Source organism: Tursiops truncatus, chromosome 5, assembly GCF_011762595.2.
Source record: "Tursiops truncatus isolate mTurTru1 chromosome 5, mTurTru1.mat.Y, whole genome shotgun sequence".
NCBI classification, from domain to species: domain Eukaryota; kingdom Metazoa; phylum Chordata; class Mammalia; order Artiodactyla; family Delphinidae; genus Tursiops; species Tursiops truncatus.
Window position 1 is genome coordinate 2,971,717 of NC_047038.1, and position 14,978 is coordinate 2,986,694.

Consider the following 14,978-nt stretch of genomic DNA (forward strand, 5'->3'; position numbering starts at 1 on the left):
AGCATTCTTTATCACTTGCCTTGAAGGCTGCTTCTTTAAGAGAATGGAAAAAAAGACTATAAATATATATGTGTGTATATATATACACTTTGCTGTACTCTGAAACGATCACATTTGCTGTACACCTGAACCACTTTGCTGTACGCCTGAAACTAACACATTTTAAATCAACTATATTTCAATAATTTTTTTAAAAAAAAGAGAATAAAAAAATAAAATAAAATACATATAGGCTTTTTTAAAAAAAACCCAAATTGGTGGTCTCTGCTTTTTAACAGGGAATTTTGCCCATGCACAGTTTTGGTGGTCTCTGCATTCTACTCCTACCGTGTTCTTTATGCTTATCGTTTACTTTTTCCTTGCTGTGTGATCTTTTCCTTTTCCTCCTTTTTTCTGCTATTTACCCCCACCCCCTTTCTCCTCATCAGCATCTGTGAGTCATCTGGGCTCTCTCTTTACATCAAGGGTCACCTTCCCTTTCCTGCTTCTACATCAAACTCCCAGTTCTGTGTCTAAATCAAGACCCCTCCCCACAACCAGTGACCCCACCCCCAGCTGCTGAGAGCTCTGCTCCCTTTTGAACCCGTTCCTCCCCAGTGCCTGGCCCCATGCAGGAGAGCAAGGACCAGCTCCTGCAGCCAGTGCTACCGAGCACCTGTGATTATTTGCTGCCCCTCAGTGTTGTGCCCTCAACTGCCAGGACTAGTAAAATCTAATAACTTGACCTTGTATCTTTAATGGGTTGTTTCCCAGGACAAAAGAAAAAAAAAAGGAAAATCTTGAGCTGTTTTCAGTCATCACACCATGGGCGGTGGGGTGGTGGTGTCACCTGAGGCTGGTGTGTGTGTATTCGGGATAAAGCAAATAAGCAATTATAACAAACACTATCTTCCCCATCACTTGAAAATCGGGTTTCTCAGAGTAGCATGGAGGGCTAATTCTGAATTTGGATTGGAACCATGAATGTGAACTCATCTATGTTCCCCCTTCAAAGGAAACCTATTTCCTGCTGTCTGTAACAGGGAAGAACCTTTGTATTCTGTTACAAGTTCATCACTAAAGGGATGTTGTCTATAAGCTTAAATTACACATCATTGCCCATCTCTGGGAACCCTGACTCCCAGGTAATGAGCATTAAGCTAAAATACCTTCGTTCAGCTCACAGGAAACATCCTGACCCGGCCCACCTGTGAATGACTGCAGGGGGAAGAAATTAACACAGGAACCATGAAGTGTTTGACTTTGCCCCCTCCCCTTTTAGTATAAAAGGAGTCTGAATTCTAACTCAGGTGAGACGGTTCTTTGGGACATGAGTCCACCATCTTCTCTGTCTGCTGGCTTTCTGAATAAGGTCGTTATTCCTCGTCCCAGCAACTCGTCTCTCAATTACTGGCCTGTCGCGCTGCAAGCAGCATGAGCTTAGACTCAGTGACATGTCCTCTGCAGGGCCTGGAAGCCATGGCCAACCCCCGGGGGAAAATGAGGAGCCAGGTGCGCAGGTTACATTTTTAAACGTCATCTCCCACGATAGAAACCAGGAGACTTGAAAAGACGGGGTGGAGCCATTGGGCCCTGGCTCAGGGTGCTGTCAGAGGGCAAGGGTGTTGCCAAGGACTCCTGGCTTCTATCGAAAGGACATAGGAGCCCCCCCAGTGTCTCTGCTGGCCACAGACAGGTGATGTGAGCACCAGTGAGGGGCTGGGGGTAGCCTCCTGGTCTTCCATCTCCCCGTCCTCATCCCCGTTTCTGGGGCCCTGTCCTCAGCACCTGGCATGAACCAGGCGCCAGACAGCTGTCTCTGCCTCTCACACCGACTCTGGGAGGTGGCTGTGATCAGCAGAGAAAGTGAGAAATGCCGGGAGAGCAGGAGCCCCACACACGGGTCATGCAGGAGGGGTCCAGCTGCCGCCCACATGCTGCGAGGTCCTGGGCTCGTCCCACAAGCTCTCTGGGCGGTACCCATATCCGTGCAGCAGGGATAGAGTGCCCAGTACACAGTAGGGCCAAATAACTGCTGGTCTTCGGGACCACTGACACATGAGTGGGGGAATGTGAGGTAGAGGGGCTCCGAAAGCCGTGATGTTTGACCAAAGCTCCGGATCACCCCTGGATGCACACACGTGCCTCGCTTTGCAAACTGTGAACCACTGTATGGGGGCTGGATTGTGTGACTGGAGGATGCCCTCACCCCCTCCTGCACCTTCCCCCCCAAAGGCAACACCACCCACCATCGGAAGCATGCCTGTTCCTGTTGGCTTTGGCCCAGGCTGACAGGAAGCAATCCCACAATGCTGATGGCGCTAGTAAGGGTCAGGCTGGTATCCAGCTGGGGTGAAGGCACTGCTCCAGAGGGATAACACACTTGTGTGTGGGGTCAACCCTGCCCAGGCCAGGGACACTAGGAGGCAAAGGACCCCAAGAACACAGCCAGGAGCAAGCAAGGATCCCACTTCTCTTATGGGTTGAATTGCGTGCCCCCTCCCACCCGGAATTTATATGTCAAAGTCCTAAGCTCCAGTACCTGTGAATGTGACTGTATTTGGAGACAGAGTCTTTACAGAGGTGATCAAATTAAAATGAGGCCATCAGGGTGGACCCTGATCCAGTAAGACATAAAAAGAGGGCATTTGGATAGAGAGACAGACAGGCATGGAGGGAAGAGGATGTGAAGAGATGGGGTGAAGACAGCCATCTAGAAGCCAAGGACACAGGCTTAGAGCAGATCCTCCCTCATGGCCTCAGATGGAACCAGCCTGCTGACACCCTGACTCAGATCCCCAGCCTCCAAGACCAGGAGACAAGTGTCTGTGGTCTGAGGCCTGGTGTGCGGTGCTTTGTTACGCAGCCCTAGCTGACTAATGCACCCTCTCTACGAGCCTTCTCTGATAGGCTACCTCACTCCCTGCCTGATAGATCCCAGGAACGACAGACCCACCTAACTTCAGAAGCGGACCAGAAGGGGGTCCTGTGGGGAGTTTGGGGCCTCAGGTACCCCTGGACCTGAGTTGGTGGCAACATAGGATGAGGATGGGGCTGAGGGAGACCCTCCCTCCTGGAGTCAGGAGTCTCTGAGTGTGACCATTGGGTGATGCTGCTTTTTTTTTTTTTTTTGCCGTACGCGGGCCTCACACTGTTGTGGCCTCTCGCATTGCAGAGCACAGGCTCCGGACGCGCAGGCTCAGCGGCCATGGCTCACAGGCCCAGCCGCTCCGCGGCATGTGGGATCCTCCCGGACCGGGGCACGAACCCGTGTCCCCTGCATCGGCAGGCAGACTCTCGACCACTGCGCCACCAGGGAAGCCCTGGGTGACGCTTCTTGCCAGCTCTCCTGCCCTTGAGGCTGTGACTCTGAGGGGGTCACCTGCTGCTCACCCGCCACGCCCCCAGCCAGGTTCCCCCCACCTGTCTCCGCGGCCTCCAACCTCCACATATTCCCAGACACACAACCTTCAGCTGTAGGACCCAGAGTCTCGGCTCCCAGCCCGGCACCACCCTCTCCATGTGTGACCTTGGGGTGTCACGGCCCCCACTGAGCCTCGGTTTCCGGTCTGTAAAGCAGAGGCCCCTCTGGATTTAAGACCTCACCTTCTGGGAATGGGCCACACACAGAAGGATGTGAAGGGCAACCCCGCTACTGGCTGCCTGTGGGACAGAGGAGCCCTTGCCCAAGCGACCCTCTCTCCTCCAGGGACCGTGTCTTCCCCTGCAGGGCCTCACACACAGAGCGTCTCATCACTTTAATAAAACAAACACGGCTTTGTGGGATGTCTTTGGAGGATGGAATCAAGAGCAAGAGAGTGCGTGGGGGGCGGGGGGCCTAGTACTTGAGCAGCCAGCGAGGCTGGTGCGGGCCAAGCGACGTGAAGTAGGACCACCACCAGGGCTTGCTGCCGCCGGCCGCGGGCTGTCTCCGGGCCCCCAGGGGCTCCTGGCTGGACTCCTCGAGCTCCCTGTGTGGGCCGGCACCTCCGGGCCCACTTCTCCGTGGCCCGAGAAGGAACGTTCGGGGTCTGATCCTCAGCGGCTGGAGAATGAAGTCCACACGGCCGGCCCTCTTCATCCGGGCAGGGATGATGACTTTCTTGATGACCTTGGAGTAGCCAGGGGCTTGAGCGATGACGATGTGGGACCCTGGGGGCAGCAGTCTCCAGTAGTCACCATCTGGGGCTGCGGACAGATGGAATGAAAATGACTCTCAGACCTGGGCTCAGATAGCTTTTTGATGATGGGTAATGGGGGGCAGCAGACCCCAAAGGTCTACCTCTGCATTGGCCTGGAATGTCCTTCCCACATGCTCCCTCTGTCAAACTCCTATTCATCCCTCAAAACCCTGCTTAGGCAGCACCTCCTCTCTGAAGCCTTCACAGACCATTCCATCCCCCACACAGTTAGCAATCCCTCCCTCCTCTGGACTGTTTCCACTAGGAACTCACATCACAATGTACGGTATTTTTCAAATCAGCTGTGAAATCCCTGAGGGCACCTGGAGCCCACATGGGCACCCCAGCTTATCAGTGGGATGTAAGCTCTAGGATAGGAACCAGCGGGGTCCCTCCTGTAGTCTTTGAGAAGGTTTGCCCAGCAGTCACTTCTTGAGGAACATGGAATCCGCATCGATGGTCACTGGCAGCCAGGACGTGAGCGCAACCCCTAACCCCCCGCTGGACCCAATGCTGCGGGAGACACAGCTCGCCGTGGACGCAGACCCCAGGGCTCCCCACCCTCACCCCCCCGCCGGGCCGGCGCAGGACGGAGGGAGCGGCGGGCATGCTCTGAGCACTGCAGGTGCCGGCACCACGTGGCCCCGGGAAGTGCTCACCGGTGGTGATGTCATGACGGATGCCCTTGACTAAGATCCGGGCGTTTTTGACCGGCTTGCCAAATTTGTCCATCACCACGCCTTTGATGCCCCGGTGCACCTGAGGAGACCAAGGACAGGGCATGGGTACGGCACGTACCCTGCTGAGCGCCCGGCAGCCCTCCCAGCCAGTCCCCACCCGTCCCCAGGGAAACGGCCTGGCTAATCCCAGCTCTGCACCAGTCGCCTCGCCATCTTGAGTAAGCCACACCCGCTCTGGGCCTTGGTCTCCTCATCTGTGAAGCGAGGGTGACCAGTGAGCCCACCTCTGGGGTCCCCCTGCGGCAATCAACCCCGTCCTGGGTTTGTGAACGGCCCACAGTCCAGCTCGGGGGTCTGGCTGACATCATCTCCTGGGCCGTGAGCGCTGAGCCCCCTGCCTTCCCAGGCAGAGCCGGTGTGGCAGCTTCTCTCTGAGCCGAGGCCCCAAGGCAGCGTGGGGCAGCGGGAGGACACGGGCCCGAGGGTTTGGACCCTAGTGTCAGTCCTGGCTGGGCACCAACCCTCTCCTTGACCTTGGAAAGCTACCTGGCATCTCGGGCCACTCTCCCCATCTGTAACACAGGGTCACCGTGCCCACCTCAGGAAATAAGAATTAATACACGTGAGCCGCAGCGGCCGAGCTGGAGGCAGGACGGCCCACCCTCCTGGTGGGTCCTAAGCACAGCCATTCCCGAGCACACGCCCTGCAGCTCCTGCACACATCACAGTAAGACTAGGAAGCCGCACTTTCCAAAGAAATCAGCTCCTGGAGCCCTGAGCCCGTGCACAGTTCTCCTGAAACAATCAGCAACAAACATGCTGAACAGCCTTTGCTCTGTCGGGCCGCAAACAACCAGAGGTTGAAGCTCACATCAAAGGCGGCCGGGACGCCCTGGAGGGAGGGGAGACAGCACATGGGCGCTGCCCTATCCCCGGAGGCTGCCCCCGGACTCCCAGCCTGCATCCCGGCCCTTCCTTTGCTCAGAGCACCTGACCAGCTCCCTCACCTGGCCTATTCCTCTCCCCCTTAGAGACACAGTTCACACACCTCTTCCTCAAGGAAGCCCTCCGTGACTGGCCACATCAGGGGCCTCTTCTGGGGTCCCACGGTCTTGATTTCCACTCTCCCAGCCCTGACCTCACTGCGATGTCATCTGCCCTTTCCCCTCCCCCGCGGCCTGAGAACAGAGGCCAGCACACAGTAGGGCCTCATGTAATCCCAGCACGCACCAGCGAGATTTTGGTCCGACCTCGTTCTCGGGCTGAGGAGTCACCTTCATGCAGAACCAGGGACGCGGAGCTCTCAGGCAGAGGAGGAGAGATGGCGTGCCTGCCCCTCCCCTCCTGTCCAGGGGGATGTAGACGCCCCCCGCCCAGGCCTGGTCAGGATCACTGTGCAAAAGGCCTCAGTGGACACGACAGACGGATCCTTATCAGGAGGCCCGGGCAGCTGTCCTGGGGGCCATCCTGGGAGGCCGGCCACGCCCGGCCATGTGCTGCCCGGCCTTCCCCGGTATCGCGCTTGCTATTAAATCTTTAGACCCCGAGCCTTCACGTACAATATCCACGGAGCAACCCCAGCTCCATTTAAGACTCCTTAAAACTCATTTTCACCAGACAGCCGTAAAACGAAACGAGCCAGGAGGCCTGGCCTCGAGCCATCATCGATGATGCCCAGGCCCCGCAGCGAGGTCACCGGCACAGCCGCAGAGAAGGAACAGTGCGAACAACGCCCAGCTGTTATCCGCGGCCTTGCTTCCTTCCTGTTGCTGCAGCTGCTGGTCCGGAGGCTCGGCTTCCTCCCTGCCTGGAGGAAGGTTCCTGATCTTTCCAGAAAGCAGGGGGTCGACCACAGAACTGGCGTTGGGGGCAGGCATATCTGAGTTCGAGCTCTGCGCAGCGGCTGGTGACACTGGACCCGCCCGGTCACTCTCTGACCCTCTGTCTCCTCCTCTGGCTGTATCACAGCCTCTGCGAGCCAGGATGGGAGCCCAGCGACCCCGGACCAGCACGATCCTTCCCCCAGCACCCCTGTTCCTCCATCTAAAAAGTGGGGCAGCCCCATCCCCTGGCCAGGACTGGAGTCAGGATTCGACGACACGCGGACACCAACGGAAAGCTCTGTGCGCTCACAGACCCTCGTTGTCTCCCTCGGGCGATCCTGTTTTCCTCTTAGGACCTGCTTCTTACCGGGTCGCTACGGCAACATGCCATCTTTATGATTCTTAAAAATGCTCGGGGATAAGCAAAATATAGAGGCTTCTACTGTAATACAAACGCACTGTCGATCCAGTTTGAGTTCCTGTGTCCCTTTCGTGAGCGTTATCCTATTCAGAGCCCTGGTGGCAGGCCGTGCTGGGGAGACTGGGGGGGGGCAGGGCTGGGAGAGGCAGTGGGACCTGCGGCATGCGGTCCCCACGCAGCCACCAGGCCGCTGGGAGACCTGGCTCTCGGGGTCCAGCGATGGGTGATTGTAGACACGTTCTCTGAGGCCCCCGCTCACAGCCTGCCCCCCTCTGGGTGACCTCAGCCCCATAACTGGTGGGGGGGTTACCCCTCAGTCCGGGAGCCTCACTGCTGCCCCAGCAGCCTGTGACCTCCCCTCTGAGTCCCAGGGGCAGATCGCACAAGGCCCTGCCTGGACCGCACAGACACCCTGCTGCCCAGCCATCACCTCTGGGCCTGCCCCCGACCAGGGCCTGCCCCATTCCTCTGGCCACGGCGCCCCTGCAGGCCTAAACGTCCCACTGAATTCTAACATGTGCTGTCCCCCCTGCCAGAGGGGTCCCTGTCCTGTCACCTGATCTCCCTCCTTCTTCAAGATGCAGCCCAGGTGCCATCTCCTCCAGGAAGACCCCCGTGGCCTCTGAGGCTGGGTCAGGTGCCTCTCCTGGGCTGCCCTGGACCCTGCACTCCCCTTGTTGAGACCTTTCCTGCACCGGGGGCCCTGTTGTATGCCCCGTGGTGTCCCCAGCCGCCCCAGGGTGGCCGGCGAATCCTCACTCGTGAACACAGGTGGTTAACGAATAAACAAGTGCAGCGTAATCGTGTGACAGCACGGGCGCTGAGCCCCTCCGCACGGCCTGGGTCTGGCCCTCCCCATGCCAGGCCCCGGGGGCTGCCCAGAGCTCACCATCTCCACGAAGTTCAGGAGCGGTTCCTTGTTGTGCTGCCAGATGGTATAGAGGGCCTCCTCGGGGGGGAACTTCACGCAGCCCAGCTCCACCGTGATCTCAAAGCAGTTACTGTGCAGGTAGTTGAAGTCGGACATGCCTGCAGCACAGAGTGGGTGGCTCTCAACGCCGGCCCCTGCAGGGCCCTGGGCCGGGCAGCTGGGCGGGGCTGCGGTCCTACCCGCGCCTCCCAGATGAGCAGACTGAGGCCTGGGAACGTCACAGCTCCCACCCAAGGTCCAGGGAGTGGGCAGCTGCACTGTGGACCAAGTGGTCTGGCGCCCACGTCCGCGGGCTCACGCAGCATCCCTGCGGCCCCTTGGGGGGTAGGGAGCAAGCCCACTTCCAGCAGAGAAGCTGGGAGCATGTGGGGGCCAGACGTGCCCCTGGGGCCCAAGCTGCTGGCCCTCCCCTGGCTTGAACCCCCAGTGATAACGTCCATTTACCTGGACGGTCCCGAGCACAGCCCAGGGAAGAAGGTCCTACTACCTTCATCTCCGGGTGAGCCTGGCCCAGCGAAGCCAACGGCCAGCCAGGGAGACGGCAGAGGCGTCGGAGCAAGTGGGGCTGACCGCACCCCCCCGTGTCTGCCTTCCACCCCATCTGCTCTGGGAGGTCTTCTCCCGCAGAAGCTGCAGCCGGGCTCTGTGGCAGCCCTGGGCCCTGATGGGGCGGCGGGAGCCCCGGCCTTCAGAGCTTCAGAGCCTGCTCCGAACCCCGGTACCCAGCGGCCACCTTCCCGACTTAACGTTCACGTCCACAGAGAGGCCACACTCCCCTGCAGATGGCCCTTCTGTCCCTGGTCACTGGCCTCATGCCCTCCCTGGGTCCGTGTCCCGAGGGAGGGGAGCCCAGCTGGCCTCTCCCAGGCTCAGCCCCCCCAGTGGGGCCTTTGCAGACCCCAGGAACAGGTCATGCCTGAGACTCGGAGCCCACCCCCCGAGGGTCAGGGGGCCCGTCCGTCTGGATCCTGGGAGGGAGAGGAGCCTCCCTGACCCCCGGGAGGGACCACACGTGCCATCGTGGGCAGCAGGGGTACTGAGCTGAGCAGGGGGCGAAAGTGGCTGTGGAACGGGAGCTGAGGGGCCTCCATCCCCGCCTCCACAGGAGAAGCGGGGGCACAGGCAGGGTGCGTCCCAGCTCTACCACGTGCCGTGGCCCTCGAGCTGGTCCTACTCTTGTGACATGAATAATAAGGGTCGTGCTGGCGTGGAGGGCTGGTGGCAGCACCTGGAAGCACGCGGGCCCAGCCTCCAGTGTCCCCATGACACAGGGTGTCACCTGCTCCCACACTTCAGAGAAACAACGAATATGGTTTTAGTGTAAGTATATCCCGTGCGATATCTGGGACTTGCACAGTATTTATACAGAACTAAAAACTCTTCCTTACTTCTCTGAAATTCACATTTAACTGGGGAATCCCATATTCCATCGGGCAACCCTACTAAACCCCAAAAGGCAAAAAAGAACTGGTCACGGGTGGAACCGTGAGATGTTAAGTGACCACTAAATAAACCACAAAACTGGCCATGGGGAAGCCACAGTCTAGCCCTTCCACGACAGGCGCACGTGAACTTCACCAAGGCCGCGAGAGAACTAAGGTCAGCCACGCCCTAATCTTCCCACCCCAGAGCGTACTCCACACATGAGGCATCCCTGCTGCTCTCCCTGTTCCCAGGAGAAGCTGTTGGGAGGAGGCACCAGCCCGCCCCACCCCATCCAGCCCCGCCCCCACCGGTCCAGGGCGCACCTCCCGTGAAGCTGTACCAGTCTGCCCCGTTGATGATGCTGCCCCTTTTCAGGAAGTTCCCCCCACACCTGTTCTCCGACTTGTCCATCATCATGGGGTGCACGTCGGCGTAGGCTTTGGCCAGCAACTTGAACATCTGGAAAGGAGATGGAGAGAGAGGTCCCCTCGAGGGCAAGACCAGAAGGTGGGCACTCTGCAGGACGCCCTCCGAGCTGGGGGCAGTGGGGTGAGGAAGGGCCACCGCAGGGAGCACCTGCAGCTCGGGTGGGAGGGGGACCAGGGTCCACGCAGAAGGCACAGCACGTGCAAAGGCCCGGAGGCGGGACGGCCAGAGCTCGGGGCGCCGGTGGTGGGTACGTGGGCGCATCGTGGAGCCCCTACGCACCTGGCTAGGGAGCGGGGGCTTCCTCTCGAGAAGGGGTCACCCTGTGGGGACACTGGCGGGGCACCTAGAGGTCGGCTTTGCAATTTATAAAGTGTTTCCTGCCGCTGTGCAGAGGGCAGGCCTCGGGAGAGGCGGGAGGCTGGCATGGGGCTCATTTTCACTAACTTCATCCCCCAAGCGAATGGCTATGACAACCGTCACTTCATTTCCCTAGGAGACAGGCAGCCCCTGCGGGCGCCCACCGGCCCACTGCCATAACCACGTGCAGTGCCCACCACGGTTGGGATGCAGCTCACGGGGCCTGCCACCCCCTGTTGGGGAGCCTCGGGGGCAGGGCCCGTCTGGGTGCGACCCCGATTCCTGGGTGGTGCGGAGCCCCTCCCCCACTAACCTCCCCCAGCCCAGAGCTCCCCCGTTACGCTCCCCACCCCACAGGGCCGCCAGGTCCTTCCCCGAGGCTGGACTCAGCCACCTGTACGTCCCAGGACCGGACACGGGTCTGACCCAGGACGGAGGCTCCAAGTAGAGGTCAGATGGAGGAGGGCCCACCTGTGCTGGGCCTGTTCAGGCCCTGCGGCCCTGAGAGAGGTCTGTCCTGAGCTGGGCACCCCTCTTTAAGAAAAGGGGAGGTGGGCAGGTGGGGTCAGAAATGGGGGGCTGCTCCAGGCCAGAGTGAGAGCCTCTCCTGGCGACTCAGACCCCGGGACCTTGGGTTTGGGGAAGGATGAGTCCACTTTCTCAGGGATAAGCCTGCAGTTTCAACTCGGTCCCACAGACGCAAAGCAAGCACCCAATACACAAGCCCACGCACGTCCTTCAGTCACCGAGGTGGGCAGTCAGGGACCGCCATCCTGCCAGCAGCCCCCGTCACCCGCGGGCTGTGGTCAACCATCTTCAGCCAGGCGTCCAGGGGGTGACGGGGCTGTTTCTGGACCTGTGGCCGGGCCTCCACCGCCTGTCTGTAGGGCGGGACCTAGGCTGGTGGGCGTAGGTTGGGCCAGCCCCTCTCGAAGGTCTCTCTCTCCATCCTGCCCTGGGGCCTCCTCCTGTCACCTGTCAGTCAGCCGCCTCAGGAGAGCAGGGGAAGTCACCACCAGTCCCTACAACCCCAGGGCGCTGGAGCCCCAGGCCCGGCTGGGAACAGGCCCGACCTGGGGGCAGGATCTCCGCCCAGAGTCCAGGCGGGGTGGTGGGTCGGTGGCGGAAGGACACAGAGACAACGCCCCCCCCCCAGATGAAACAAGGTGGGGTGCAGTGGGCTGCTAGGAGGGGCAGACATGGGCTGGCGAGGGGCCTAGGATCACAGTCAGGGCCACGGAGAAGGACCGGCTGCCCGGGACCTGGATACACGGCAGCTACTTCCCACTGGGGGTGGGTTGCGTCAGGGAGGGCTTGGTCGGCAGGACGGAGCTCGAACCCAGCTGGGGAGTAGGATTTGGGCAGAAAGGGCAGGTGTGAGGGGGACAGAGGGGGGCGAGGCAGGCAGCCCTGGCCGGCCTGGACGTTGCCCTGAGGCGCTGGCCCCCATCCACCGGGCACTGTGGAAGTTTGGGGGCGTTAACTGGTCCCCCTGGCCAAGCCCTCCTCACGTGCCCCCACTCCCCAAGCCTCTCCTGGGACCCTGGTTTCCACAGAGACCACCACTGGCTGCGGGGCTGAAGGAGTATCGATTGATGATCGATGATTGACGGCTGATGGGGAAGTTCTCAGGGTTCTGACTCCGCGGGGACTCCTGGAGGCGAACTTCCCCCCAGAGGCGTCTTCACGCACCTGCCCCCGAGATCCAGAGATGCTGAGTCCAGCGGCCAGGGGCTCCTCCTGCCTGGAGGACACAGGCCTCCCCCAGGCATTGGCCCTGATCCCCGACAGCACAGCGGGCGGAGGCCAGGCACAGCGGAGGTCGCCCAGCCACCCCAGGGGGCCCCGGCTGAGCTCCAAGCATAGACCCTGGCACCCCTCCAGGTGCGAGGCACGTGCTGGTTGTAGTCAGTGAGGGAGTGACTGGATGAATGAATGAATGAGGGAGTGAACGAGTGGCTGAATGGATGAGTGGGAGCGAGAACGAACGAGTGCAGGCACAATCGCAGGAGACGCGGGCTCTGCGCCCCCAGCTCTGGAGGAGGCCGGCCCAGCCCATCCCTGCTGGGCCTCCCCAGCCCCACTGCTCACAGGCCCTGAACCCTCACTCCTGGGGGTCTGGCGGAGTCTCCACCTGCCCTTTCAGGCTCCACTGCGGTAGCTGCCCCTTGAGGACACCCTCCTTAAAGTGCACCTTCAGGCTGAGGGTCCAGCACGCACACACACACACACACACACACACGCACACACACACGCACACACACACCCCACCCCTGCACGTCCCCGGCCTCCTGGGCAGCCCCTTGTTCTGGCCAGGCCACACCTTCTCATCCTTTCCCGTTTCCGGCTCCGTCTCCCACCCTAAGCTAGGACCCTCGGCCCAGGGCCCAGTCCACGGGACCGGCCACACACAGGGAGGGACAGGGTGAGGCAGGGTCGACCTCTGGGTGGCCACAGGAGGAGAACACGAGGGGAGCCAGCTCCGGGCACGTGTCTGTCCAGGACCAGTCCCACCCTCCCTGCCCTGCCCCAGTACCCGTGGAAAGTGCGAGAAGGCAGCAGAGGCCAGGCCTCGCTCTCCACCCCGAGTCCGGGCCACCAGGGGGCCTGCTGAGTGACCAAGCGGGCAGCTCAGACCCTCCCAAGCCTCCCCGGGCTGGTCAAGGAAGGACTATCAAACTGTCTTCCCGGAAGGGCAGGGAAGTCTCCTGCCTCCTGACGGGGTGGGAGGGCAGGAGCTGGCCTGGGGGCGGGGGGGCATCAGGGCAGTTGACGCAGCTAGGCTCCAGTGCACTCGGCTGTGACCCACCGAAGATCACCCACTGCCTGGCCTCAACCCCCATGCCCTTCCCAGGAGACCAGCCTCTACTATCAGTCAGGGCAGGGGGTGCCCCTGGGGAAGGGAAGAACGGCGTTGGTGAGGGGTCCGGCCGTCATCACGGGTCTCATGCCCTGCTGGTCTGAGCAGGGTCTGAAGGGTCTCCTCAGGGCCCACGTGAACACTGGGGCCAAAATTCCTACTCTGATCCCACCGCATCCTCAAGTCCCAGGGTACCTGACCCTTAACAAACTGGCCAGACCCACAGGAAGGAGGGAGGCGCCAGGAGCCAGCCGGGCGCCGTGCACGATGCAGTGCTGCCCTCTGCCGGTGTTGCCCGGAACCCCAGCCTCCCGAGGACAGAAGACACGGGGGCGGCCTAGGGGGAGGGCACTCGGCCAGGGTCCCCACCCCAGGAGCTCCCAGACGAGATGAGACACTGATGGAAGGGGGGCAGCCAGAGAAGGGAGGGGCTGCTTCCAGCTGGCTGGAAGGCTTCCTGGAGGAGGGGGTTTGCAGGTGGGCCTAGAAGGCTCCTAATGTTTCAGAGCTCCATGGGCTTCATCGGCTCAGAACCGGAAGGACTCCGGGGCCCCGAGGGCACCACCCACACTGCTGCCTCTCCTGCCTCCACAGCACTTCTGCCCAGCCTCTCACCTTCTCGTCAGGCGTGGGAGAAAACATCTTCTCCTCCTGGGGATGCTTGGAGAAGTCGAAGGGATAGGACACCACAAGGTCGCCCCCGTGGAGGCTGGCGGAGAGCACGAAGGGGATGGTCCTCATCCACTTCATTATCGCCTTCGTCTCAGGGGCCACCTGCCCAGGCGGACGAGGCAGTCCTCAGGACGGGGCACGTCCCCGCCGACCACCCAGCCCCACGCCCAAGATTCAGGATTCCGTACAGGCCCCACCGGGCACTCACACGTGCCCATCCTCTGGCCTGGAACTCTCTTGCCCACCTCCTGGGGATGCCACCCCCTCCAGGCAGCCCTCCGGGGCACCGCCCCTGAGCACCTGCCAGACTCCGGGTGCTTTCGGTACACGCTCCCCGAATCCCACCGGCGGCCCAGTGAGAACCATCCCCATGTTGCAGGCAGGAAACCGAGGCTCAGAGGCCAAGGCTGCTCACCGCCAGGCTCTGCTGCCCTGGGGAAGGATGACCCCCGAGGGTCCCAGAACACCGGAGACCCCGGCTGCATCAGAGGGGCGCGCGCGGCTCCTACCTTACCCCACCAGTAGTGCTGTGGGATGGCGATGTGGCCACCACGCATGCTGCGGGCCGAGGCCAGGCGGTAGTACTCGGACGTCAGGTCGGGGAAGTTGCGGTTTAGGTCCAGGTTCTGCGCGTTCTGCCTCCCACTTGTCCACCCGTTGTAGCCGGCACCCTGAACACACAGGTCGCCCCCGACCAGGGGTCAGCACGCCCACCCTGATCCTTCTGGAGGGAGGCGCAGGGCTGGGCTGAGAGTCGCGGGCAGGGCTGTGGTTTCTCTCTGGCTTCACGTGATGAACTTGGGAGCTGCCCTTGACCTCCTCTGCCATCTCTCCAGCCTCTGGGCTGGTCCTCCAACCTCAGGCCCTGCACTGGCTGTTCTCCGCCTGGAATACCCCTCTCCAGGGCTGCACTGCTCGCTCCACCTCCCGCAGGCCCTGCCCAGGGCCACCTTCTCCCGGAGCGCCCCCTGCAGCCAGCACACGGTCCGGCTCCTCCCACCCCCGTCATCCTGTTTCCACAGCGTGCGTCGCCTTTGAACCCACCATAGAACTCGTAGCGTCTGCCGCCCTCCCCACCCCCAAGCAGGACCTTGCAGATGTTGAGGCCCACGGGGTCCTGTGCACAGAGACCCTGCACAACCGCTAGGGGGTGAGCGAGCAGGGGAGGGTGGAAGGCGGCAGCCCCGGGGCCAGCCTGGGGGCGCTCACCTCGGCGGCCG

At 61.2% G+C, this 14,978-nt stretch overlaps 1 protein-coding gene across 4 annotated transcripts in view; it reads right to left on the minus strand.

Moving 5' to 3' along the window:
- Nucleotides 1–3,722: 3,722 nt before the first annotated feature.
- CPZ (carboxypeptidase Z) overlaps nt 3,723–14,978 on the minus strand; it is a 25,552-nt gene continuing 14,296 nt past the window's right edge. For 3 of the 4 annotated variants that reach the window (XM_033856605.2, XM_033856607.2, XM_073804789.1), the window contains 7 exons: nt 14,968–14,978; nt 14,268–14,429; nt 13,702–13,860; nt 9,764–9,899; nt 7,974–8,113; nt 4,820–4,919; nt 3,723–4,167 (listed from right to left, as the gene is read on the minus strand). The exon at nt 14,968–14,978 is cut by the window's right edge and continues 186 nt beyond it. In XM_033856605.2, coding sequence (XP_033712496.1) covers nt 3,818–4,167; nt 4,820–4,919; nt 7,974–8,113; nt 9,764–9,899; nt 13,702–13,860; nt 14,268–14,429; nt 14,968–14,978 — 1,058 coding nt within the window. In that variant the 3' untranslated portion in view covers nt 3,723–3,817. The remainder of the gene's footprint in view (nt 4,168–4,819; nt 4,920–7,973; nt 8,114–9,763; nt 9,900–13,701; nt 13,861–14,267; nt 14,430–14,967) is intronic. The other variant, XM_033856606.2, reaches the window with a different exon arrangement.